This window comes from Brassica rapa, chromosome A02, assembly GCF_000309985.2.
Source record: "Brassica rapa cultivar Chiifu-401-42 chromosome A02, CAAS_Brap_v3.01, whole genome shotgun sequence".
In the NCBI taxonomy this organism is placed as follows: domain Eukaryota; kingdom Viridiplantae; phylum Streptophyta; class Magnoliopsida; order Brassicales; family Brassicaceae; genus Brassica; species Brassica rapa.
Window position 1 is genome coordinate 11233200 of NC_024796.2, and position 26395 is coordinate 11259594.

Below are 26395 nucleotides of genomic sequence, written 5' to 3' on the forward strand. Positions count from 1 at the left end.
AACACGAATCTGAATGCGAAAATATCTAATCTAAAATTAAGATATCAGGATCCGGATCAGGTTTTGACGGATCCAAGATTTTATTATACGAATTCGGATCCGGATACTCCGGATATCCTATTTTCAGATCAGATCCCGAACGGATTTTGAATCGGATCCGAATCTTGGATAATAAGTCTCAGGCCTAGTTCATATATGAGGATTGTACCTTTTTAATAGAGAAAGAGAGGTTTAAATCTTTCTCAAAAGAAAAATAAAACAAAGAAAGAGAGGTTTAAATCGTTAACTAAGGAAGAAATTATGATATCCACCTATATAGTATCAAAAGATATAGAAGAGATCAATTTAAATTTTGAAACTTTTATAAATATAAGTGTTGGCTGTATATGTTATGATATATTTTCTATGCATGAATTGTTTTAGTCAAATAAAAGGAAAGAAATAAAAGATATATTTCCAATATTACCTTAGAAAAATGATTTTTTTTTTTGTGTATTCCACATTTCTATATAAATGCAATGTAATATAACTTTAAACCATAAAATATTCTTGTCTTACTTTTGTGCGAATTGTTCAAATCCTTTATGGGTGCTGTGTGAGGTAAGGAGAAACCCTTTCCTCTGGATGATGATTTAGGTCTCGCTTAAGATTTGATAGGTGTATGATGTGGTTCTATAGTTTTCATTTCTCTCATTCGTTGGTAATTGTTCCAACGTCTTATGTTCATATTGTAAAATAATATCTGGACTAGGCTTGTTCAAATTCTCTTGTTTGTGGTCTTGATATTCATTGCAATATTCCCTATTATTCTTCACTGTACCTGTTACTAACTGCGCTGCGTGATTGTTTATGTTTGTTTGGGGATGGAATTCGAATTTGATTATTTGAATATATAGTATATACATTTCAAATTAGTTTATTGTGGTTTAAGATTATTTTACATTGTTATACTTTGTCTCTAAATAATTAATTCTAGGAAATTTCAAATCATGATCATAAAGAGACAATCTACAAGGGATATACGTGAGTACCTCCAAATTGTGCTGAATAGGTTTCCTGATAATCGTGAAATATATGATAAAATTACCAAGCTCTTGAAGGACTTGAGACTTGCAAGGTATTTTCTATATGTTAAACATTAATTTTCCTCTTTTATTTGTTCAATTTCTGTCCGCATTATAGTCTTATGACTTATGAGAAGTTGAAAATTTTAATTGTGTTTTAATTGCAGACTTCGTTCTACTTACAATGATGTCATATCAAAGGTGAGTCAACTCTTTAAGGAACACAAAGACCTGCTTTTGGGTTTCAATAAGTTCTTGCCGCCGGGCTATAAGATAACATTCCCGAAGGATCAAACTCAGCGAAGGAAGCCTGAGTTTCGGGATGCTGCTGAATTTATCAACAAAGTCAAGGTACGAACACTCGCCCATGGTAGTAAATAGGGATATAAAATTTGACTAATGACTTGACTTTCAGTTTATTTTGTGCTATAAATATTGAAATCTAAAAAGAAATATAACACAGTTTGTATTCTAGCCCTAGTAATAAATTATATTCATCTTTTCTGTTTTACCATCTCCCGTTAAATATATCGGTTATTCGCAGGAAAGGTTGCAAGACGAGCATGCATACAAATCCTTGTTAGAGATATTTCGAATGTTCAGAGAAAATAAGAAGAGTCTTACTGAGGTCCATCATGAGGTATATATATATATATATATATATATATATATATGTGTGTGTGTGTGTGCGCGCGCGTGTGTTTCAGCACTATCATAAAAAAAACTATTAATACATGTATAATATTAATACTTGTTTCTTCTTTAGTGTTCATGTATTGGGTTTGATGATTTTACCTTTATTTTGTTAAGGAAATGATTACCTATTTGCAGGTGTTGTATGTCCTCCGAGACCACCAGGATTTGCGTGTGGATTTTGCAGCTTTTCTCCCTGCTCGCTATAGAGAAGATTGAGATTGCAGTTGAATAATATGTTGTTGTTGATGACAAAACTTATCATTCATTTCAGTTATTTTTCATACAAAACAGACACTCATTTCAGCTACTTTTCGTCGTTTGAGTTTCATATTATGGACAATATATATGGATGAACTTATAAAAGAAAATTTTAATCCTTATCTAGTGTTTCAGTAATTTTTTTCATATGTATTTTATTTGGACAATTCTTTTATCTGGTCGAGTTTTAATATGATCATGTATCTAACTTACAAGTGCTATTATTTCTACTTTAACTGTAAATTATATGGATATACATGTATAGTAACTTTTTGTATATTGATCTTCTTCTTTGGTTCCTTCATCCGTATAATGTTGTTTACAACTTTACGTTGGTTTGTATTAGAGGACATACATTGGTGTCTTTTTTGTTCAAGTTGAGTTATCATGAGAAAAGAGGTCTTATAGCAGAGAACAAGATACGTTCCAACAGAATGTTCATGTTGTTTGATTAGACTGGTGAAGGTGATGGATCAAAACAACAAAGGTGTATGCAGATAACCGCAGAGAACGTGCCAAAGCTCTGGCGTGAGTTTTTGGACACATCAGTCACCGAGGTTTGAAGACACTACAAAGAAAGAGTATGGTACGTGGCCTTCCAAACTTTGACACTCAGAACTTCACTTGCTCAGACTGTCTGATTGGGAAACAACCGAGAAACCCCATTCCAAAGAAGAGTTCATGGAGAGCAAAAGAAGTGCTTGAACTCATACACTCTGACATCTGTGGGCCTATCAATCCAACCTCAACGAGTGGTATAAAGTATATCTTGTGCTTCATTGATGATTGTAGCAGGAAAGCGTGGGTGTATCTCTTGAAAGAGAAGTCTGAAGCTTTCAACCACTTCAAGATTTTCAAGAAGAAGGTGGAAACTGAGGCTGGCAAAAACATCAAATGCTTGAGAACTGATAGAGGTGGAGAGTACACATCAACTGACTTCTCTGACTACTGTAAGGAGAATGGCATTAGAAGACAGCTCACCACAGCCTACACACCTCAACATAATGGCATTGCAGAAAGAAAGAATCGCACTGTCATGAACATGGTCAGATCACTCCTCTCAACTCGGAAAGTACCAAGAATCTTCTGGCCAGAAGCAGTGAAGTGGACGTTTTACGTTCTGAACCGATGCCCTACACATGCAGTCAAAAACATTACTCCACAAGAAGCTTGGAGTGGAGTGAAACCGAATGTGGAGCACTTCAGAGTATGGGAAATTGCACATGCTCACATTTCAGATCAAAAACGGGGAAAGCTCGATGATAAGAGCGTTGCTTGCTTCCTGATCAGAAGAGTCTAAGGCGTATAGACTCTACAATCCAGTAACCAAGAAGGTAATAATCAGTAGAGATGTGGTGTTTGAAGAAACAAAAGGTTGGGATTGGGATGAAGATCAAAACACATCAGAAGGAAGCCGAGTTAACCTGGAGTGATGATGGCATTCTTGAGGAAATTGAAGAAGAAGACAGTGATGGGGAAAACTCTGATGGTGAAACAGAACAGCCTGCAGCGGAAGAAGAAGAAGAACAAACCGATCAGAATGTGGGAGCTAGGGAGGGAAGAACCAGAAGACTCCCATGATATCTGAATGACTATGTCACCCTAGCAGAAGCTGAGACCGAAGAAGATCAAGTAAACATGGTGGAGATCAACACAACTGATCCAGCAGCCTTTGAAGATGCAGAGAAAGAACAAAAGTGGAGGGAAGCGATGGAGGAGGAAATAAAATCAATCCAAAAGAACCAAACATGGGAGTTATGTCTTCTTCCTGATGGAGCAAAGTGTATTGGAGTTAAGTGGATCTACAAAACCAAGCTAAATGAACACGGGGAGATCAACAAACACAAGGCACGATTGGTCGCAAAGGGATACTCGCAGGAGCATGACATTGAATACACAGAAGTCTATGCACCGGTGGCTCGTATGGACACAATCAGAGCTATACTTGCCACTGCAGCACAAATGAGCTGGGAGATACATCAACTTGATGTTAAGTCTGCCTTTCTCCATGGTGTCCTTACAGAAGATGTCTACATTCAACAACCAAAGGGATATGAGGTAGAAGGAGAAGAGGATCAAGTCTACAAACTCCACAAGGCCCTGTACAGTCTGAAACAAGCTCCCAGAGCCTGGTTTAGTAGAATTGAAGAATACTTCACCAATGAAGGGTTCATGAAGTCGCAGAATGAGGAAACTCTGTTTCAAAAGTTCAATGATCAAGGTAATACCCTGATTGTGAGTGTGTATGTTGACGATTTGATATACATAGGAGATGATATTTCAATGATGAAAGAGTTCAAGGAGTCGATGCAAAGGGAGTTTGACATGACGGATCTTGGAAAGATGAGGTACTTTCTTGGGCTTGAAGTGTTGCAGACGCCACACGGAATTCATTTGTCTCAAGAAAAGTATGCAATGGAGGTCTTAAAGCGTTTTGATATGGAGAACTGCAACTCGGTGTGCAACCCAATGGTGCCTGGAAACAAACTAGACATGGATGAGGGATGGAATCGAGTGGATGAAACCTTCTACAAGAAGATCATAGGGAGTCTGATGTACATCACCACAACACGGCCAGACCTGCAGTTTTCAGTAAGTCTCTTAAGCCGTTACATGTCAAATCCCACAGATCTTCACTTGCAAGCAGCAAAGAGGGTACTAAGGTACCTAAAGGGAACTATGGATTTTGGCATCTGGTATAAGAGAGGAGGGAAAGGAGAGCTACTGGTCTACACTGATAGTGATTTTGCAGGAGATATTGATAGCAGGAAGAGCACGTCTGGATATGTGTTCGTGATGGATGGAGCTGCAGTAGCTTGGTCTTTGAAGAAGCAACCTATAGTCACACTATCCTCTGCCTTTGTATGCGCCTGTCAAGCTATCTGGTTCAAGAGAATCTTGGAAGAACTAGGACACAACATGAAGAAGAGTACAGTCATTCTTTGTGACAACACCTCAACAATCAAGCTTTCAAAGAATCCGGTCTTTCATGGAAGATGCAAGCACATAGGAGTCTGTTTTCACTTTCTCAGGAATCTGGTAACCGATGGAGAGATACACTTGGAGCACTGTGGCACGCATGAACAACTTGCTGATGTTTTCACAAAACCACTAAGTCGAGAAGCGTTTGAGAGGATAAGGAGTCCACTTGAGATTTGTTCTGCTAAGGTTAAGCTAAGTCTTGTTCCAGAAGCTTAGTTTAGAGAGGGTTTGTTAGAGCAAATCAAAGGAGCCGTTGGAAGTTTAAGTTTCAGTTTGTAAGTTTGAATTAGTCATTTCTGTTTGCTTATTAGTAGCGATCATGGTTAGTGATATCCATGTATCTAGGACCAAGTTTATTAGTTGGCTCAGTGCCGCTATTGTAGGAACTCGTTGCTCTTTGTAAGGCTATTTATAGTCATCTCTTTTATTCAATGAAAGTAGTGCATTATTCAGATATTTACAGAGCTTTTGATCAAACAAAAATGTCAGTACGTGATAGAGCTGTTAAATCACTTCCCACCATGCGGGACCGGATCATTGCTTCACATACAGACTCTGTGACCTCAAAATGGAGCGTATGGACCTAGACAATGAGAGATCTTTGTTGAAAGGAAGTAAAGAAGAGGCTAGACGCATTGACACAATGAATGATCACATGGATGGATGACAGCAACAGGAAAGGTTATGGAATTGATAGCCAGTAAGAGCAGTTTCTTCACAGTAAAAAAGAAACTGACACTAAGGGATGATGATTCTCCCGAAATCACAAATCAGGCTAGGGAAGGAGTGAGTTTCTTGATTTCATTTCAAGCAGCCTTGTCTGCCATTAGTTATGGCCTGAAATTAACTTTTGTGATGACAGGCCATGTCCAAAAACTTGCTTTTGTTGATCGAGTGAAGATGAAACTTAACACCTCGGAAAACCAAGTGTTCTTGCGATGGCTTAATCTATTTTCAAAGAAAATAATCAGCCAACCTGAATTGCATTCTTTGGTATGTTTATCTGCCTAACCTTATATGGACATATATTATTGTTTCAGGTGGAGAATTTAATCGGACCTTATGGATAATTTTATTCAGAACTTGTGTTTCTCGTATTACATTCCTATGTCAAAAGGTATATGATTTGACCATCTTTTATTTTTCTTTCTGGAGAAGGATTACTCTCTGGCATCGTTACTAAGAGTGAGTATAGCTTTTTATGATTGATTGAGTGGAGTGAAATCAAATTTAGCTCTAACTACTGGACTGTTGTGATTACAGAATCCTTGTGGAATAACTCATAGAAATCAGGTGTGAAGTAACTTATTTATATTATTTATATTATTCAATATTATTTTTCCTTTTTTCTTTATTTTTCATTAGAATGTTTTCAAAATCAAATAAATATCAATTTATCTGTAAACTAATACATTCTTAAACAATTTTCATAATTATACATCTAAATTATTAATTAATGTTTTGTTTCTTGGCTTTTCCCTTAATATATGAGATAATTAGAGATTTTTGAAAGACTCTTCAAAAAAATTAACCATTTATCATGATTTTTGTGTCCGACTGAGACAGTTTTTTTTTTTTGAAACACACCTACTTTCATTAAACACTCAATCTTCTTCCATACAACAAAAAGAGGGAATCATCCATCCTCTTTGTCCATAAACATAAAATGCAACAAATAAATAAGCTAAACGAGATAAGTCTTCAACCGAAGATGACAGCGAATTCGAGACGATGCTTGAATGCGTCGGAGAAACTTTCACGACAAAGTCGTACAGCTTAGAGATAGTCACAAGTGACGTTGAGAGACAGTTTTCACCAATAAGAAAAACCGAAGTAGTCTTGATTGCACCTTCAGACCCCGCACAGACCGCTCCACAAGGTAACAAACCGGTGAGTAAACTGAAACTAAAGCTCAAAAAAGAATCCGAGAAATTTGCTCTATTCATAGAAAGGAGATATGGTAGTGAAATACTCTCCGCAACAGAGGAGGAGATGGAAGTTGTGCGCAGACAACATGACTTTACTAGTTTTTGATGGCTCAAAGCTGGACGCCGGAGTGAATTTCCACCTACATCGGACACCAGATTCACAAACAAATGGTTCAGAGCTAGACGCCGGAGTGGATTCCCACCTACATCGGACATCAGATTCACAAACAGATGAAAACATGGTTGTAAAGTTGTCAAGGACGGTATAAGTTTGCCAAACAAACACGGATCTGGTCAGAGGATGCTACGGATCTGGCGCTGGAACTGGAGGGAAGCAAGGGAGAGCACAAGTGATGAACATGATGCTCCATGACAGATTGAAGAGCTTGGACAAAGCCTTCCGTGTGACTTGTCCGTCGGCGGTAACACATGGGATCAACGGAGATTACCCCCCATAAACAAAGCACATCAGCGGTGGGAGAGTCCTCCAGACTCATTGCTGGTGAACAGAACAAATGAGAGGGAAGAGACACCAAGAGGACGAGAACGGAGAACCAGATCGATGGTCCTCGTCGCGTGCTTCGTCGGGATCTCCTTCCTTCACAGAACATGAAGAGAAACAAAGCAGAGCAAAAACAAAGGACAAGCAGTAGCGTGAAGACCAGAGAGCAGAGAAGAGATGGTGGCCAGCGCCGGCGATAAAGAGCCTCACCGACGCCGGAGATCGTGAATCGCAAGGTCTCCTCGATGTTCGTGTCTGAGAGAGCGGCTAGGGCGAACCTCAAGTACTGAGACAGTTGTTTATATATAAGAATTGTACATTTTTAATTGAGAAAGAGAAGTTTAAATATTGGGCTTATTACGTAGTAGTCATAATTTGAATATAAATTAGGTAAGTGACAATGATTTTGACATAATGTAATGTCAGACATTTAGACCAAAAACCATCCGGTTTTGTCACTTTCCTTAACATGTTTCCGGTTGTCAATGAGAGAGTAGATGACGTTGTTGGTTTTTTCCTACGGTGAATAATGAACCACTAGTATTTACAATTACATATCGGTACAAAGCTCATGTCACAGATTTATTTACTCCCTACATATTCATTATATGCAGTAAAATAAGTGGACAAAAATAGAAGACGGTTTAAATTATAAAAGTTTAGTTCAATTACTACACATAGCAAGTCTAAGAATATTATTAAAATTAAAATATAATATTATAAAACTAATTTTATATATAAATATTGATCTATCAAATATAATTATTAATAAAATTAATTTTTTTTTTTTAAAACACGGATTTGAATCCGGATATCTAATCTAAAAATTAAGATATCCGGATCCGGTTTTGACGGATCCAAGATTTTACTATACGAATTCGGATCCGAACACTCCGGATATCCTATCTTCGGAGCGGATTCTGGATCGGATCCGAATCATGGATAATAAGTCTCAGGCCTAGTATATATATGAGGATTGTACTTTTTTAACAGAGAAAGAGAGGTTTAATCTTTTGTTCAAAAAAAAAGAGAGGTTTAATCTTTCAAAAAAAAAAAAAGAGAGGTGTAAATCGTTAACTAAGAAAGAGAATTATGATATCCACCTATATAGTATTAAAAGATATAGAAGAGATCAATTTAAATTTTGAAGCTTTTATAAATATAATTGTTGGCTGTATATGTTATGATATATTTTCTAATATTTTCTGTGAATGAATTGTTTTAGTCAAATAAAAGGAAGGAAATAAAAGATATATTTTCATTATTACCTTAGAAATATGATTTTTTTTGTCTATTCCACATTTGTATATAAATGCAACGTAATATAATTTTAAACCATAAAATATTCTTGTCTACTTTTGTGGGAATTGTTCAAAACCTGTCTGCGTGCTGTGTGAGGTAAGGAGAAACCCTTTCCTCTGGATGATGATTTAGGTCTCGCTTAAGATTTGATAGGTGTATGATGTGGTTCTATAGTTTTCATTTCTCTCATTCTGTGGTAATTGTTCTAACGTTTTATGTTTATATTGTAAAATAATATCTGGACTAGTCTAGGTTCAAATTCTTTAGTTTGTGGTCTTGATATTCATTGCAATATTTCCTATGATTGTTCACCGTACCTGTTACTAACTGTGCTGCGTGATTGTTTATATTTGTATTTTGGGATGGAATTCGAATTGGAGTATTTGAATATATAGTATATACGTTTCAAATTAGTTTATTGTAGTTTGGGATTATTTTACATTGCTATACTTTGTCTCTAAATAATTCTAGGCAATTTCAAATCATGATCATAAAGAGACAATCTGCAAGGGATGTACTTGAGTACCTCCAAATTGTGCTGAATAGGTTTCCTGATAATCGTGAAATATATGATAAAATTACCAAGCTCTTGAAGGATTTGAGACTTCCAAGGTATTTTCTATGTGTTAAATATTAATTTTCCTCGTTAATTTGTTCAATTTCTGTCCGCATAATAATCTTATGACTTATGAGAAGTTGAAAAATTTAATGGTGTTTTAATTGCAGACCTGGTTTTACTTACAATGATGTCATATCAAAGGTGAGTCAGCTCTTCAAGGAACACAAAGATCTGCTTTTGGGTTTCAATCAGTTTTTGCCGCCGGGCTATAAGATAACACTCCCGGAGGATCAAACTCAACGAAAGAAGCCTGAGCTTCGGGATGCTTCTGAATTTCTCAACAAGGTCAAGGTACGCACACTCGCCCACGGTAGTAAATAGGAATATATAATTCGACTAATGATTTGACTTTCAGTTTATTTTGTCCTATAAACATTTAAATTTTTAAAAAATATAGCACAGTTTGTATAATTGTATTCTAGCCCTAGTAATAAATTATATTCATCTTTTCTGTTTCACCATCTCTCGTTAAATATCGTTTATTTGTAGGAAAGGTTGCAAGACGAGCATGCATACAAGTCCTTATTAGAGATATTGCGAATGTTCAAAGAAAATAAGAAGAGTTTTACTGAGGTCCATCATGAGGTATAAATATATATATATATATATATGTGCCCTGTATATGTGTGTGTGTTTCAGTAATTGTAACCATTATGATAAAAAAAAAACTAACTGTAACTAATATGTGTATAATATTATTAAACTTGTTTCTTCTTTAGTGTTAATGTATTGGGTTGATGATTTACCTATATTTTGTTAAAGAAATGATCACCTGTTTTGCAGGTGTTGTATGCCCTCCGAGAACACCATGATTTGTGTGTGGACTTTACAGCTTTTCTCCCTGCTCGCTATAGATGATACTATAGAGAAGATTGATCTTGCAGTTGAAATAGGCTGGGATATTAAGTTGTTATCACTAGTTTGTTGTTGATGACAAAACTTATCATTCATTGCAGTTATTTTTCATCGTTTAAGAAAAAACCGATATTCATTTCAGCTACTTTTCATCGTTTGAGTTTCATATTATGGACAATATATATGGATGAACTTTTAAAAGAAAATTTTAATCCTTATCTAGATTTTCAGTAGTTTTTTTCGTATGTATTTTATTTGGAAAATTCTTTTATCTGGTAGAGTTTTAATATGATCATGTATCTAATTTACAAGTGTTATCGTTTCTACTTCAACTATAAATTATATGGATATATATGTCAAGTAACTTTTTGTATATTTTTCTTCTTCTTTGGTTCCTTCATCTGTATAACGTTTACAACTTTAAGATGGTTTTTATTAGAGGGTATACATTGGTGTTTTTATTCTTGTTCAAGTTGAGTTATTCTGACATCAGTTGTTGTTGATATGCATACACAATTCATGAACTTTATCTAATAATTTTTTAGTCAATTAGTCACCTGAACATAGATGGAAATACACATTAAAAATGACCATAAGCTAGTAAAGACACGTCACTAGGTTAACTTCCTATAATACCTAGTTTTTTTCCCTTGAAGTAATTTGTGAGGTACTGGATATTCGATACTCAGAGCTTTTACTTGTTTGCGCATTGTTGCAGAAGGACCGGATCATTGATTCACATACAGACCGTGACCTCAAACCGGAGCATAGGGATCTAGACCATGAGAGGTCTTTGTTGAAAGAAAGTAAAGAAGAGATTAGACGCACTGGCACAAAGAATGATAACTCTAAAAAGAAGCTGACACTAAGGGCCGATGATTCTCCTGAAATCTCGAATCAGGCTAGAGGAGGAGACAAGTTTTGTGGAGCTGTTGGCACTTCATCTATTTGTGATGAAAAAGGTGTAAGAAAAAGCAGATTTTCTCGTTTTCCTTTATTTTATACTTATGATGATAATTGATTTCTGAGCTAGATAGCCAGGGCATGTCCAAGGAATTGCTTTTATTGATCGAGTGAAGGAGAAGCTTAACAACTCTGAGTACCAAGAGTTCTTTGATACATGACTATGGTTAGATAGATTAGTTTATTTTACATTTTTAATGATTTTCCATTTAATAATTAGTTTTGAAGTTTTATTTTTACTTAGTTTAAGTGTTTTCCTTTTTCAATCAATTTGTATCCCTATATAATGATTTCATATGTTTAATAATGAAAAAGCTTCCGAGAATTAATTTAATCTCTAAGAGATATTAGGTTAAAAGAAAGTAAGCTTTTTGGTTCATATCATTCTTACGACGTCTTAATCTTTTTTTTCAAAAGTTATTATTACACACACGCGTATACAGTACACTATCGGTCACGAGCTCTAAACCTAAACATTCCACCTCATTTCTATCATTGTTCTAGTCTAGCACACTTACCAATTGCAGCGTTAGAACATCTCCGATGTATAACTTCATTTTTTTCTTTCAAAATGGAATAAAAGTAAAATGGAGTAAAATTGCTCCAATCCTATTCCATTTTCTATGAACAAACAAAAAATAGATTACTCCATTTATGGAGTAAATTTCATTATGAAGTGAGATATGAAGTTGGGTTAGAGCATTTCTTACTCCATATTCACTTTTACTCAAATGAAGTAGGGATGAAGATGCTATTAGAAATCTTAGTTCTAATACAACTACATAATCAACCACTGCGACTCATCAACACCGATCTCTATATATTAATTAAAAAATATTAAAAAAGTGTACTGCTGAATTGTCACGTAATCCTTTATATATTAATTGATTTGTAATATTTACACATTAAGCTTGCTGAGGTGGCGCTTAATTAGAACATAATTTCGCTGATGTGATATGATTTGAATCAATTGGAAAATTAGTTAGTCCAAGGTCAATTTTCTAGGGAAAATATATTAAACATAAACTTTGTTATATGATTAACAACTTATAAATGAAGTCTAAAAAAATATAGTAACAAAGAAACTCATTACGTTTCTAAGTGGCCGTTGCGGCCGCGGAGAAGGAGTGGTGTGAATCAGGGACGCGATGTGGTGGGCAGAGAGAAGGACAGTTGAAGAAAGAGAGGGAGACGAGAGATGTGGAGAGAGCTCTGAATGTTGTGGAGGAGATGGAGAGAGCGGAGGAGAAGTTTGTTAAGGAGATGGAGGTGACGAGGAGGAATTGGGAGCCGGCGTCGCAGGTTATGACGGTGGTGGGAGTTTGGAGGAGGGACGGTGGTCGCAGGGGTTTTGACGGTAGGATTGTTGAGAAGTTCGAGGGCTTTGACATGTTGTGGCATGTGGGTCTAATGGAGGTGCGAGGGGTGGGAGAGGTGCGTAGAAAGGGAAAGATGGTTGGAGAAGGATTTGGGGAGAGGGAAGGAGCGTTTATATTGATGCTCAACGTTGCAAGGTTGATCTTTGTTTATGGGATTGCTAATCACTTGGTAAGTCTTTTTCTTTCGATCTAAGAATCAAGATCTTTCATGCTTTTCAATATATGTTCAAGCTGTTGAAACGATTTGGAAAAGTATTAACGTGCTTACGAATACTTATCTCTATTTTGATTGTCTGTAGAATGCACCATATTTGTGTAAAAAAGATGAGATTGTGCTGAACTGTCCTCATGTATGCGTATGAACGTTGGTATGTGTTTTGTCAAAGGCATAAGCTTTGAATCCATTAGACAGAGTTATGTATTTGTTTGTGTTTGTAGGTAAAAGAGTCACCTTCTTTATAAAAAAAATGGACTTGGTAGCAGCAGTAACTATAAACTTCAAAAAGTAATTCTATCGATCACAGCTGCAATTACTGTTAATATTCCACATGCACCTTTTCTTCCTGTTCTATTTTGTGTTGACATTCAATGACATATCTATTTTCTAGGTTCTGTCATGATAACATAGTTACATGCTCTCGTGATGGTAGTGCAATCATTTGGATCCCAAGATCACGGAGATCACATGTAATGTTCAATTTCGCTTGGAGTCTGGATAATCGTTTTGTTCTCGCCGCTATCATGGGTAACACTTTTTTGATGGCTGAGAGTTTATCCAGGCCGATTTTTAGAGCGCTCAACTCTTGCTAACTAGAATCACTTTCTATGTTAAAGATTGTAGAATATGCGTGTGGAATGCCTCTGATGGTAGCTTGGTACATTCTTTAACTGGCCATACAGCATCTGTGAGTATTTGATCCCTTCTTTATATTTCTCTTTATGTCATGGATTTGGTTGACTACCTTAAGGGAGTTTTCCGGAATTTCTAAAACTGTTGGCTTCTGTACTTCAAAGCAAGAAAAAAGGAAAGAAATTCGCTTATCATGCCTATAAAATTAACACAAAATCTTTCTTCTTCTAAGCAGACTATGTATTATTTCAACCATAAGTTAATGTCTTTTGGTTTTTATGAAAACACTCCTAACTCTGTCTAATGCCATTTATGCCTCGTTAAAATGTTAATTTTGTTTACGTAGCGGCTTGAGAATCAATTAAAAAATTTGTTAGTCCAAAATTAAATTGCTATGGAATGTTGTATTATATAGTATATCCATTATGGACTATTTTCATTTCTCAAAATAAAATTATTATTTATTTTTTCATTAAATAAAACCTACGGAATTACCTAATGTGATTAAGATATATATGGTAATTAATAATTTTAATTAATAAATATTTGTTAACAATCTATATATTTTCTATCATTTTTTGATTAATTATTTATCATTAAAATAAATTACACAATTACATTAATCATATAATAAAAATTTAGATTTTTTTTGTATATGTTGTTATTTTGAATTTTTCAAAACGAGTATAAATTACTAAAAATGTTAAAAGTTTAACATAAACATTTGTGATCAAGGTTTAAATTTTTTTCTATAATAAGATACAATTATTATAAAATCATATGAATAAATAATTTTATTTTAATATGTGTTTATGTTAATATATATATATATATCGTTTAAATTAAACTATACATCATATGAAAATACATACTTATATTTTGATATCTTTGTTGAACATATATTGAAAAGTTAATATTTTAATTTTGAACTCTTCATTGTTTTTTTAATGATTATAAATTATTGAAATCACTAAACATTCCACATTGGTGTAAAATTTTGTTACACAAATATGCAAATAATCATAAAATCATATGAGTAGCCTCATTTATAAATATCCATATTAAAAGTATATTGGGACCCAAGTATATTATATATCAATGTTCATATCATTTAAATTTAAATATATATCATATACGATAGATAAGATTGATTGTTTTGATTTATTTACCCTAAAATGATTGCGAATAAACAAGACCGGTCGTTTGATTTATATGCGCATACCAATTTATTACATAATATTAACTGATTTTTTAGTTATTTAAATTATAATTATTATTAATATGCAGAAAAAAATATAAAATAAGTAATAAATATAAAATATTTATTTTGCACAAGGCGCGGATCTTAACATAAGTATATATCTTTTTAATAATTTTAAATCTTTTAATAATTCTAAATCTTAAACAAAATGAGAATAAACTCAAAAGTCAATTTTATTTCGAGCAATAACCAAAATGAAAAAAGCAACACCAAAATGAGAAAAATATTAAAGATAGATAGGATTGGCACGTGAACGTAAACTTCTCATAACTATAATCTTATATATTAAAACAGAAGTCACAACTTTGATTCATGTGTGATTTTTTTAAAAATGGACCCTCACTAGAAATTAGTTATAATTCATTTATTATTAATAATATGAATTTATAATATATCATTCCTAATATAACATCCACTCCTAAAAATCCGGATGGGTTAACAACCTCACCTTGATTCATGTGTGATATTTTTATTCGGATCATCATTTAAAATTTGTATTGAATGTATTTCCTTAATGCTAATATATAATTTTTTAACTACTTAAATCATAATATAATTTGATATCTTTTAATTTAAATATATATATATATATATATATTTAATTTTCTTAACAAATGTGTTGAAAAACATTATAACAATAAAAATTGTATTGTATATAAATATTTTCACTAATTTTGTAATTAGTAATGAACTTAATGTTATTATACATTAATATATATATATATACTCAGTTATATTTTATAAAATGAAAAAAATTATATCAAATTTTACTATTTTATATTTATATCTATCATTTTAAAATAAAACATTGTATTTAACTAAATATCATAAAATTATTTTAAACTGATAAATTAATATATTTTATTTTCACAAACATTAAAAATTTATGCTAGAAATATAATATGTTAGTAGAACGGGTTAATTCACGTATAAATTTAACTTATCTTAAACTTTTATATATATATATATATGTAGTTATTATCTTAAATGAATAAACATAAAAAAAAATATTGATAAAGAAAATCTAGCGCTTTGAATTACGGATCAGGATCATAATAATTAAATAAAAATAATTTTAAAATATATATAAGAAAAAATACCAAATATATGTGATGATTTAAAATAATGAATTAACTTACAGCATGAAAACTATCAAATTGTTATATATTCAAATTATTATATATAAACATTTAAATATATAAGTAACTTTATAAATATATTCTAATTATGTAAAATATATATAAAAACATGAAAATTAGTACCCGCACGGTTGTGCGGGTCCAAATCTAGTTAACTTTTAAATTGCTAAATCATGATATAAAATCGAGCTGGCATTGTTTTATTGTAACCAAATAGTAGGCCTCAGATTCGTCGGCCTAAATGTTAGGTTTTTATGCGATAAGTGAGTTTTTGACCTAAAATATTTTTAAAAATGGAATCAACTCATCAATAAACAAATTATGTGATTAACAAAACAAAAATTTAAATTATTTATGGCCTTGCATGTCTTATTCTAGTATATAAATAAAAGCATTATTATAGTATAGATCATAGAATATGAAACTCAAATATCATGACAATTCCATTAGAACGAGGAGATCCATCCTTGTCCTCTTCGTTCATGGCAGAAGACAAATTAGCAGCATTAAACTTCCAGTCCTTGATGCTAACTCCAGGAGCAATCAAGAACTTGCACTGCAAACAAACAAATGATGATTCAAGCATTTGACAGAAAGTAATCTTGGTTACAAAGGCTTTAATGATATCTTAACCTCAATAAATTTTAAACGAGGTTTGTTGACAGAAGGAGTAATCTTATCTCCATTCATGATATGATGTGCTCTAGCATAGTTAGAGGGAACAGGCTCATGTGGGTTAACCCCACAACAGCTGAATAACAAAAAACAGAGACTCAATATAACAAATCAAATTTTTTTTCTTATAGTCTTACATTTCCTCATTGACAATTCCATGAGAGCGATGAGTAATCAAGAACATGTCCTGCAAACAAACAAAAGATGAATCAACATTTGACAGAAACTAATCTAGGTTACAAAGGCAGAAAGGCTTTAATGATATCTTAACCTCAATGAAGTTAAAACGAGGTTTGTTGGGGACAGAAGGAGAAATCTTCTTGATAAGCTTGTGTGTCCAATCTCTGCCTACTCCTAAGGTTGTTGATCGCTTGCGACCAGATCTCATAACTCTAGTGGTACTGACATAGAAAAGGAGAAAAATCTGTCAAATATCCACTAACCATAAAGAGAAGAAACTAAGCACCTCTTGGTAATTAAAGCTGTTTCTTATTTTATTGGTTTTTGAGTTTAGTCTCGACCTTATAATATGTTACTGGTTTTCCATGAATGAGCTTTTCTCATGTTTTGAAATACTAAGATATTTTGCTTTTTTTTTCCTTTGAATCCCTGCTCATTACATGATTGCATGTTTAATTCATTAAATTTCTATTCGCGTTCACTGCCCTAATCTTAATATCTGACCTGTAAATTTGAAGAGACGTCTATAACAGCTTAAACAAAACATGAACTGCGAACAAACAAAAGATGATTCAACCATTTGACAGAAACTAATCCATGTTTAAGAATTGGGTACAAAGGCTTATTTGGGGTTGATATTTTTAACCTCACGAGTGATGTTAAAAAGAGGTTTGTTGGGGACAGAAGGAGCAATATTCTTTTCATTGTTGATATGCTGTTCTCTAGCACAGTTAGAGAGAACAGGCTCATGCGGGTTATAACCACAACCGCTGCATAATCAAACACAGAGACTCATCAGATAATAAAAAGATATAACAAAGCAAATTTTGTTTTCTTGTAGTTCAGTCTTACATATCCTCATGAATTGACAAAGCAAGTTATTTCTTCTTTATTATCTTACATTTTTTCATAGGGAATTCAACGGAGATCCATCATTGTACTCGTTGTTCTTCGTGAAAGAGCGAAAATCAGCAGCTAGCATAGATCGACCAGACCTTGATGCTACGTCAAAGGGTTGGAAAGAACCTTTCCTCAACCAAAGGTTCGTTGACGAAACATAAGCAAGAGGAGAAGATCAACTAAAGTAAACATACAGAGACAGTAAGGAACTAAGAGACGGAAGGAAACAACGTACCCCATGTTTCGTTTCGATGACCGAGCCAACGGAGAAGAATAGGTTTTTGGGGTTGAAACCCTAATTCCATTTGCACCGTCCCTTTTATACGTTTTGGGCTTACATAAAAGCATCACTATGGTCAGGGCCGTCTAACAGCACGCGCAAGTGGAGCGGTCGAACAGGGCCCCGAAATATAAAAATAAAAAATTTAAGGATTTTTTGAAATATATAGATAAATTATGATAAGAAACTTTAAAAATTTAGATATAATGCTAAATTTAGAACTTATAATTAAAAAAAAAATCAGATAAAATTATTAATTTATAAATTATTTGATAAAATGTACGATTAATATTTTTTTTGAACAGGGCTTCAAATTAATTTGAGACGGCCCTGACTATGGTGATGATTGGTTCGACTGTGGCTTAAAAAATTTAAATTTAGTTGTAGATGTTTAGATAAATTGGTTGTATCTGTAAAGTTGTTAATCTTTTTTTTGCAAAGACTTTTTCTGTAGTTAAATTTGCTGTAGCTGTAAGTTATACACTGTAGATATTTTAAAATAAAATATATAAAATATGTGTTGTATATATAAAATTATTATTTTATATGAATTAAAATAATTTATATTAATATTATTTATAAATTATCAAAATTTATTGTAATTTAAAATGTAATATGTAAATAATATTTATATTATTTAAATTTATTAATAATTAAAAAACACTCAAATTCAAAATTAAAATATTTATAAAAGTTTTTATTATGATTATATATATTATTTGATATTAAAGATTTTTTTTTCATTTTACAGATTCTACAGCCTATAGAAAGATGATGCAACATTTTTGCCTAAAATACATAAGAAAAAGTTTTGCTTTATTTTTTTTGTTGTAGCTTTAAAAATAAAGCTAAAGCATGATTGGTAAAACTAAATAAAAACTTGATGTAGACTTTAATTTTTAAAAGTAAAGCTACAGCATGATTGGTAAAATTTAGTGATTTAAAAATAAATAAAGCTAAAGTATGGAAATAAAGCCCAACCAATCATATTCTTTTCTAAAAATATATCAATTTTCTTTTTAATACTAATATATAGTACCCTTTTTAACTTGACGAGGGCTTAGAAATAGTAATCCTAAACCTAGGAGGTTTAGCCAGTGGAACGGAGATGGAGGTGAAGCTGAATCATTTAAATGGGCCATTGGCAACCTCTTGTGGTTGCTTGTAAACAGATTTTGTATGACAGAATATTATCAGCAAAAGTCAATTCATCTTCTCCAGAAAGAAAGTGGAAGACCTCAAAAATTCAACAAACCCTGCTGACTCCTATGGCCAAGGTGAATTTCCCTTATGATCTTTTATGCAGTTATTAAAGGATGCATCTTTGTTGGAACATATTCATGAATGCTCTCTACAGCTTGCTTGATGGCACCTCTGATAATTCTAAAGTTTAAAGATGATTGCGGAAAAATAATTGGGAACTCAGTCATATATATATTCTCTTCACATTGGACAAACTGATCATATGACTTCGTATCGTTGTGATTTTGTTTCTGCTGAAACTATCAACCCCAACAAAACTATCTATCCAGCTTCTGGACTACGGACATGATACGCAGGATGGGACATCCATATCCATGATAAGCCTTATTCTCTGCTTAACACTGTGGAGTACCTATGATAATGACTTTTAGGTTTTTTCGGTTTATCCTGCAGGTCTCTTATGTACATGACACAGAGGATGTTTTGCGTCGTGCTAAGAGGAGGAGGAATGTTTTGAAGCAAAGCAGACAGGATCCTGTTTCCAGTGGTTCTTTAATTAGACAAAGGAGGATACAAAGATACCAAAAACTTCTCACGGGGCAATGATATTTCTCACTTACCATTGGCTAAAGGTCGTGAATTGAGAAACTCGGCAAGCCTTTAAAACGCAAGGTTGCCGTTATTTGCTTGTTATACTCAGCATTGAGCTTTGTCTGAAGAGAAGAAATTTAAGATGGCTAAAGAAAACAATTTTTTTTAAGATGGCTCACTTCTGTTGCTGCCTATGCTTCAGCTCCCTGTTGAATTCTCACTGAAAATAAAAGAGGAGTGGAAAAATCGAAGGAATACTGAAGGGATTAGCTTCAACAGTTGTGTATATAACAAGTTATTGTATGTTGTAGCATTAACTCAAAATTCATCTGTTGGTTGGTCCTTTTTTTCAACATTAATCACCTAAATGAAAATTTGTTATGGGTCATGTGACTTATGTCTATGAACTCTTAAAAATTTGGAGATCTAGACCAAATTTTTCAAAGAACCAAAGACCGGCTCTGCTTAGAGCAAACTCGAGCATAAAAATTGATTTGCTTCGGAGTTAGGATAACAGCAGAAAAGAGAGGAGAAGACAAAGAAGTGTTTGTTATTACTGTCTTTCGTTTGTCTTCTTTTTTTCTCTAGGTGCCGTAAGTTGCAAGTTATGAATATTTTAAAGCAGGAGAGTGTCCACATTTATTTGTTAAACATACAATACATGGAAATTTCCAGATTGTCCAAACTTGCGTAGTTAATACTTTAATATACTAATACTTACATAATGAAATGATTCAACGGAACACAAGTAGGGAAAAAAAAGAATCAACCAAATCAATCATGATGTTGTTCTTCCCCAAGAACGTGGTATGCCAAGGTTCAGACCCAGCTGGAGGAGAATTCAGCTTCAATGGATTACTATATACTGTAGGATCAGCCACTTTGAACAGCAATGGTCTATTCAGACTAACGAATTCTATGACACAAACATCTGGTCAAGTTTTCTACAATTTGCCATTGAGATTCAAGGGCTCTGCAAATGGTAACGTTTTCTCCTTCTCCACCACATTCGTTTTCGCTATAGTCTCAAAGGATAGAGTTATCAAAGGTCATGGACCGGCCTTTGTCCTTTCTCCTACAAAAGGTTTGGTCAACGTTGATGCCACCCAATATCTTGGACTCTTCAACATAAGCAATATTGGAAATCCTGAAAATCATATTGTAGCTGTTGAACTAGATACAGTCCAAGGTGCTGAGGTCCATGACATAGATGATAACCATGTTGGTATAGACATAAATAGTGTAGTTTCGGAAATAGCTGCTTCAGCAGGTTATTTCAAAGATGATGGTACTTTCAGAAACATATCTCTTACCAGTGGAGATTCCATGCAGTTGTGGGTGGAATATGACAGTAAACAGAAACGGCTTAATGTCACACTTCATCCTGTTCGTGTCCCTAAACCAAAGCTTCCACTCCTTTCTCTACAAAAAGATCTTTGTCCCTATTTGCTTGAATCTATGTATGTTGGCTTCACCTCCTCCACAGGAATGCTAACTGCATCTCACTATATATTGGCTTTGAATTTCAAGATGAATGGGACGGCTCAAGATATAGACCTTTCTCGCCTTCCAGAGGTTCCCCGTTTTAAACAGCCATGGATCCAAACTCCAAAGGGTGTTTTGACCATTAGTTTGACAACATCAGGCGTCACCATACTCATCATGGCTTTTCTTGAAGAGGAAGAAGCTATTGAGGACTGGGAGGTGCAGTTTGGTCCTCATAGGTTTGCTTACAAAGATCTACACACTGCCACAAAGGGTTTCAAGGATACTGAGCTTCTTGGTAGGGGAGGGTTTGGGAAAGTCTACAAGGGTACATTACCAGTGTCCAACATAGAGATTGCGGTGAAGAGGGTTTCTCACGATTCAAGACAGGGAATGAGAGAGTTCATCGCTGAGATTGCAACCATTGGCCGATTCAGACATCCTAACTTAGTTCGGCTCCAGGGCTACTGCAGAAGAAAAGGTGAACTCTACTTAGTGTATGATTGTATGCCCAAAGGAAGCGTTGATAACTTCCTCTACCACCAACAGAAACAAAGTCTTAACTGGTCTCAAAGATTCAAGATCATCAAAGATGTAGCTTGTGGACTCTGCTATCTGCACCAACAATGGGTGCAAGTTATTATCCATAGGGACATTAAACCCTTGACCTTCACTGAATCCTTTGTCTCTCATGGACGCTAAAAGATTGAAACCCAGATGGTCTTGTAACTTCTTGATTTCTACTGAAAATGAAATCCGTGACTGATATGTAGTAAGTTTGCAAGCGTGTAAGAAGGATATATCAGAAACAAAATGAATGTATCATCGTCCTCACTTTGAAACGCTATAGAATATATGCACATACATTGACAGAAAACTGTATAATACTTTTGTTACATAACTCGAACTAGAACACACTTGGCGACTTCTCTGTATATATAAATACATCATTGACTCTTCAGAAAGATCCACTAACCAAGAATCAAGACGATAAGGACTAAAGCAACTGATAGATATCTTATCCACTATTGCATATTGGAGAGAAGATCCACGTCGGAAATATGAAAGGGACTTGAGTAATATATAACGGACTTGGGCCAATCCACTAATTGCCAATTGGTTTTAAGTTGGAAGCCCAAGAAACTTATCATGGTATCAGAGCCGGCCCAATATTCTGACCCATTAATCCGGCCCGGACAGTGGCCCGATCATTCCATTAGCTGATGGCTCATAGAAGGCTCAGTTCCACCGAGATCGCTAGAAAATAAAGCATGATTTTGGAGGGGATATGATGGATTCTGCGAGATTAATGGTTATACGCACCATTATCTCGAGGGAGGGTATTGGAGAGAAGATCCACATCGAAAATATGAAAGGGACTTGAGTAATATATAAGGGACTTGGGTCAATCCACTAATTGTCAATTGGTTTTAAGTTGGAAGCCCAAGAAACTTGTCATGATAAGTTTCTTGGGCTTCCAACTTAAAACCAATTGGCAATTAGTGGATTGACCCAAGTCTCTTATATATTATTCAAGTCCCTTTCATATTTCCGATGTGGGATCTTCTCTCCAATACCCTCCCTCGAGATAATGGTGCGTATAACCATTAATCTCGCAGAATCCATCATACCCCCTCCGAGATCATGCTTTTTTTTTATTTTTTTTCTAGCGATCTCGGTGGAACTGAGCCTTCTATGGGCCATCAGCTAATGGGATGATCGGGCCACTATCCGGACCGGATTAATGGGTCAGGGTATTGGACCCGCTCTGATACCATGATAAGTTTCTTGGGCTTCCAACTCAAAACCAATTGGCTATTAGTGGATTGACCCAAGTCCCTTATATATTACTCAAGTCCCTTTCATATATCCGATGTGGGATCTTCTCTCCAATACCCTCCCTCGAGATAATGGTGCGTATAACTATTAATCTCGCAGAATCCATCATACCCCCTCCGAAATCATGCTTTTTTTTCTAGCGATCTCGGTGGAACTGAGCCTTTTATGGGCCATCAGCTAATGGGATGATCGGGCCACTGTCCGGACCGGATTAATGGGTCAGAGTATTGGGCCCGCTCTGATACCATGATAAGTTTTTTTGGGCTTTCAACTCAAAACCAATTGGTTTTAAGTTGGAAGCCCATAATAAACCTGAATCTAACATGGTATCAGAGCCCAGATCCTAATAAGTTAAACCCTTAATTAATATTAACCTTACCCGACCGGGTATATAGGTCGTAATTGACTCGCTCGACCGAATATAACTGTCTTAAAAAAGTTTCCGAGATTTGACTATTAGTAGATTGACCCAAGTCCTTTATATATTACTCTCCCAACATATCCTCCTCTAAGGGCCTTTTAGGTCTGTACGTGTTTCTTTTCTCGATCACTTAATTGATTCTTGCGTGTCCAGGCGCAGGGCCGGCTCAAGGACAGGGGCCAGCAGTGCATCCGCCCAGGGTCCACGTACAAAAGGGCCAAGACCAACGTACAATAGGGGCCCATATATTCCAATCGTTGAATAATTAAAGGGCCTTGTCTAAACTGTTCCAACCGAGTTCCTCTTTAAATTTTTAATATAATTGTTTGTCGGCAATGTCAAAGAAAAACATCAAATTTATGTTCAACATATTGGGCTTTATGGACCATTGCGGTAGACGATAGTACATCATTTTTATAATTTTCTTGTGGATTTGGGTTTTATACACATATAAAAATAAATAATGAAAATTGAGTGATTTAATTTGGACCAATGAATAACTAAAGGGCATATTTTAAATCTCGCCCTAGGGTCCACAATACATCTGAGCCGGCCCTGTCCAGGCGACTCTGCTTGTAGTCGTAGACAAAATTGTTTTGCGTTGTGTTCTGAGTTTTAAGTTGACTTTTCGCATATCAAAAACAACTTTCACAAAAGTAAATTGGTTGGAATGAAACTTCGTGATTTTTTTTAGCGTATTTTCAAGATTTTGGAGTTTTTCGGTTTTTTCTACTGAGAATGTAAAGTGTCATTTTTTATTTTTCTGTAGAGAATATTATCTTGAAAAAAAAAAAGGAAAATGTTTTTTTTCTACTGAGAATGTAAAGTGTCCTTTTTCTCGTGCGCTAATTTTTCTTTTTTTTTCCTTTGCCTTTTTTTTCCTTTTCCTTTTTTTCTAATCCGAATCTTAAATGTCCTATATATAGGGAACATTCTTACTATCTCTATCAAAAAGTTTTAATCTTCTCTATCTACTCAATCTTGCATAATGGCACCCAAAGGAAGAGACGAAGAAATAGACGGCTTAGTAATTGTCCTTTTGTTTTGTTTGATTGCCTTCATTATTATGCTTCCTTGTGCTCTTATTATTTGGTTAGATGGACAAACTCCCGTGCCGGAAATAGAAGTAGCTTCTATGGATTTCACGATACAAAACATTACACAAACTCATCTCAGTGCCACTTGGGATTTATTGACAAGGATCCCCAGTACGCTTCCTGATAACTATATATGTCTTCAAGGAGACCTTCAAGCTTCCTTGTTTTACAAGAATATTACCATTGCTATCTCCTCTAGACACAGGTACGAGAATCTCAAGCTGAACTCGCCTCAACAACTTAGGGTTTCAGCTTCTATCTATGAAGAAGATATAGGAGGTTTGATTGGAAAAAACATTATCAAAGATATCAAAGAGAAGAAGGAAGTGAAGTTCGGATCACAGTTGTTTCTTACGGATTGTAGAAAAAAGTCGACTGGAGTTATGAGGTATGCGTGCGGTGAAACCACCTTACGGTTCGAGCCGGGTTCTGAGACAAAGGCCACTTCGTTTGGGAACAAGAACAACCCTACTTGCGTCTATTTTTGACTTGTTTTCTTTATTTTATTAAGTTTGCAAGGGTTTTGTTTTATTTTTTTTACCGAAACAACATTATTTCATTCATTCAGTCTACAATCTCTATACTTTAATATGAAAGTTGATTAGTTGGAAATACATGACTCGTCATGATCTAAGAATAGGAATTGGATTTAACACATAAATCTGGTCCACTAAAAGTTCATTCTACACAGGTTGGTTCAACATATATATGCGGTTCATTGGCTACGTCCAACTAGCTTGTCCAAGGGTTACCTCGAAATTTGAGGTAGAAAGCTCGATATTCGAAACATAAAACTCCAGACTAAGTCACTTTACAGTCAAACAGTTAATCAACAACCCGAGATCCAAAAGATAAATCAAGTTTGCTAGCTGGACACATGCCACCCATTAGGATACCACGAATGCACTAAAACACTTATACGCTCTGAGAGCTATATTATAAGTTTTAATGTTATTTGTAATCATATTACATTCATTATCAGTATTGATCCGGTTCGACAAAACTATTTTGATTATAGTTTTCCTGTAGAGAACATTCTCTAACGTTTCTGTAAACCTATTTTTATATAAAAAAATTTGATTTCAGATTTCGGATTTCTAGCATTTTCCAAACATTTATAGCGTTCTCGTGTATAACTGATTGGACTTGATGTTCCATGTAACACTCTCCAAATAAGTTACATCATAATATATCTTTATTATAATATAACTTAAACGTTGTAGCTAATTATTATTTATTTTGGTATGTATTATGGCACTAATCTGATGGATCGTTATCTGCATGTTCTCTTGTTGATTTGGGATAAAGAGGTGATCTCCCTTTGCAGATATGCTCCTTGCATGGAAGAAGATTGTGATTGTAAATATTCAAGTGAGAAACTACTCAAACCCAGTAACAAATCCGCTGTTTCGTTACAGCTTGATGGAGGATTTTATCATGATCGTTACAGTGACATAGCAAAACTATCATTAACTGTAAATCTAATCCTATTTAACTTTCTCAAATCTAGTTGTGTGGGTCGATGTAAGACAATAAGAAATGGGGGAAAATTAAATTCCTGCCATGTGCTCAAGCTTATGTCTCATCAAAACTGAATATAGAGAACAGAGAGGTCGACACATAGCATATACCATTACCATATAATGAAGTTGAAAAAAGAAAAGGCATATTTCTTTTCATATCTTCTTAGAAATCAATTTGGAGCCACGTACATACACTAATGTCCAATTCTCCAATCAACCTTTGTTGGATAGTGATGTTTTTGCATAGAAAATATACACAAAAACTATTATCCATACGGTATAGAATAATAATGTTTTTTTTTAATCCATTCAGACAACCAATGGCGGTGGAACAGAGTCCTCTGTTATCTCTTGCTACTCAAACTACTTCGGCTTCGTCAAACAAACTCTACAAAAATTGTCG

General features: G+C 34.4%; 4 protein-coding genes and 1 long non-coding RNA gene across 10 annotated transcripts; 4 read left to right on the plus strand and 1 right to left on the minus strand.

The window, feature by feature from the left end:
• Nucleotides 1–989: 989 nt before the first annotated feature.
• On the plus strand, nucleotides 990–1976 carry LOC103852626 (paired amphipathic helix protein Sin3-like 6). Its single transcript, XM_033285183.1, has 4 exons — nucleotides 990–1117; nucleotides 1232–1415; nucleotides 1609–1704; nucleotides 1896–1976. The coding sequence occupies exons 1-4, from the start codon at nucleotides 990–992 to the stop codon at nucleotides 1974–1976; spliced, it is 489 nt and encodes a 162-aa protein (XP_033141074.1).
• Nucleotides 1977–8786: 6810 nt separating this feature from the next.
• Nucleotides 8787–12821, plus strand: LOC103852627 (paired amphipathic helix protein Sin3-like 4). The gene is made up of 4 exons (XM_018656620.2): nucleotides 8787–9344; nucleotides 9459–9642; nucleotides 9841–9936; nucleotides 10135–12821. Exons 1-4 carry the CDS (start codon nucleotides 9217–9219, stop codon nucleotides 10207–10209), a joined length of 483 nt encoding a protein of 160 aa, XP_018512136.1. The 5' UTR covers nucleotides 8787–9216; the 3' UTR covers nucleotides 10210–12821.
• A 2532-nt stretch (nucleotides 12822–15353) lies between these two features.
• On the minus strand, nucleotides 15354–17892 carry LOC103852629. Of its 6 annotated transcripts, none has more exons than XR_004455095.1 (5): nucleotides 17789–17874; nucleotides 17555–17679; nucleotides 17300–17423; nucleotides 17158–17203; nucleotides 15354–16874 (listed from the first exon to the last, which is right to left on the minus strand). It is a non-coding gene; the product is annotated as an uncharacterized LOC103852629 (long non-coding RNA). The 6 variants fall into 6 exon arrangements; XR_004455094.1 differs by having other exon boundaries at nucleotides 15354–16354; nucleotides 16611–16660; nucleotides 16745–17423; XR_004455092.1 differs by having other exon boundaries at nucleotides 15354–17203; nucleotides 17789–17892.
• Nucleotides 17893–20320: 2428 nt separating this feature from the next.
• On the plus strand, nucleotides 20321–23750 carry LOC103852630 (putative L-type lectin-domain containing receptor kinase V.1). The gene has a single exon (XM_009129525.3). The coding sequence runs from the start codon at nucleotides 20357–20359 to the stop codon at nucleotides 21812–21814; it is 1458 nt and encodes a 485-aa protein (XP_009127773.2). The 5' UTR covers nucleotides 20321–20356; the 3' UTR covers nucleotides 21815–23750.
• A 177-nt stretch (nucleotides 23751–23927) lies between these two features.
• Nucleotides 23928–25944, plus strand: LOC103852631. Its single transcript, XM_033284188.1, has one exon. It carries the CDS (start codon nucleotides 24361–24363, stop codon nucleotides 24955–24957), a length of 597 nt encoding a protein of 198 aa, XP_033140079.1. The 5' UTR covers nucleotides 23928–24360; the 3' UTR covers nucleotides 24958–25944.
• The last annotated feature ends 451 nt before the right edge of the window (nucleotides 25945–26395 follow it).

Excerpts from the sequence above, each read along its gene's own strand:
- LOC103852626 (XM_033285183.1), top strand. The coding sequence starts at position 990 with ATGATCATAAAGAGACAATCTACAAGGGATATACGTGAGTACCTCCAA. Across the intron at positions 1,416-1,608 it reads AATTTATCAACAAAGTCAAG|GAAAGGTTGCAAGACGAGCA; the intron begins GTACGAACACTC and ends GGTTATTCGCAG. Across the intron at positions 1,705-1,895 it reads TTACTGAGGTCCATCATGAG|GTGTTGTATGTCCTCCGAGA; the intron begins GTATATATATAT and ends ACCTATTTGCAG.
- LOC103852630 (XM_009129525.3), top strand. The coding sequence starts at position 20,357 with ATGATTCAACGGAACACAAGTAGGGAAAAAAAAGAATCAACCAAATCA.
- LOC103852627 (XM_018656620.2), top strand. The coding sequence starts at position 9,217 with ATGATCATAAAGAGACAATCTGCAAGGGATGTACTTGAGTACCTCCAA. Across the intron at positions 9,345-9,458 it reads AAGGATTTGAGACTTCCAAG|ACCTGGTTTTACTTACAATG; the intron begins GTATTTTCTATG and ends TTTTAATTGCAG. Across the intron at positions 9,937-10,134 it reads TTACTGAGGTCCATCATGAG|GTGTTGTATGCCCTCCGAGA; the intron begins GTATAAATATAT and ends CCTGTTTTGCAG.
- LOC103852631 (XM_033284188.1), top strand. The coding sequence starts at position 24,361 with ATGGCACCCAAAGGAAGAGACGAAGAAATAGACGGCTTAGTAATTGTC.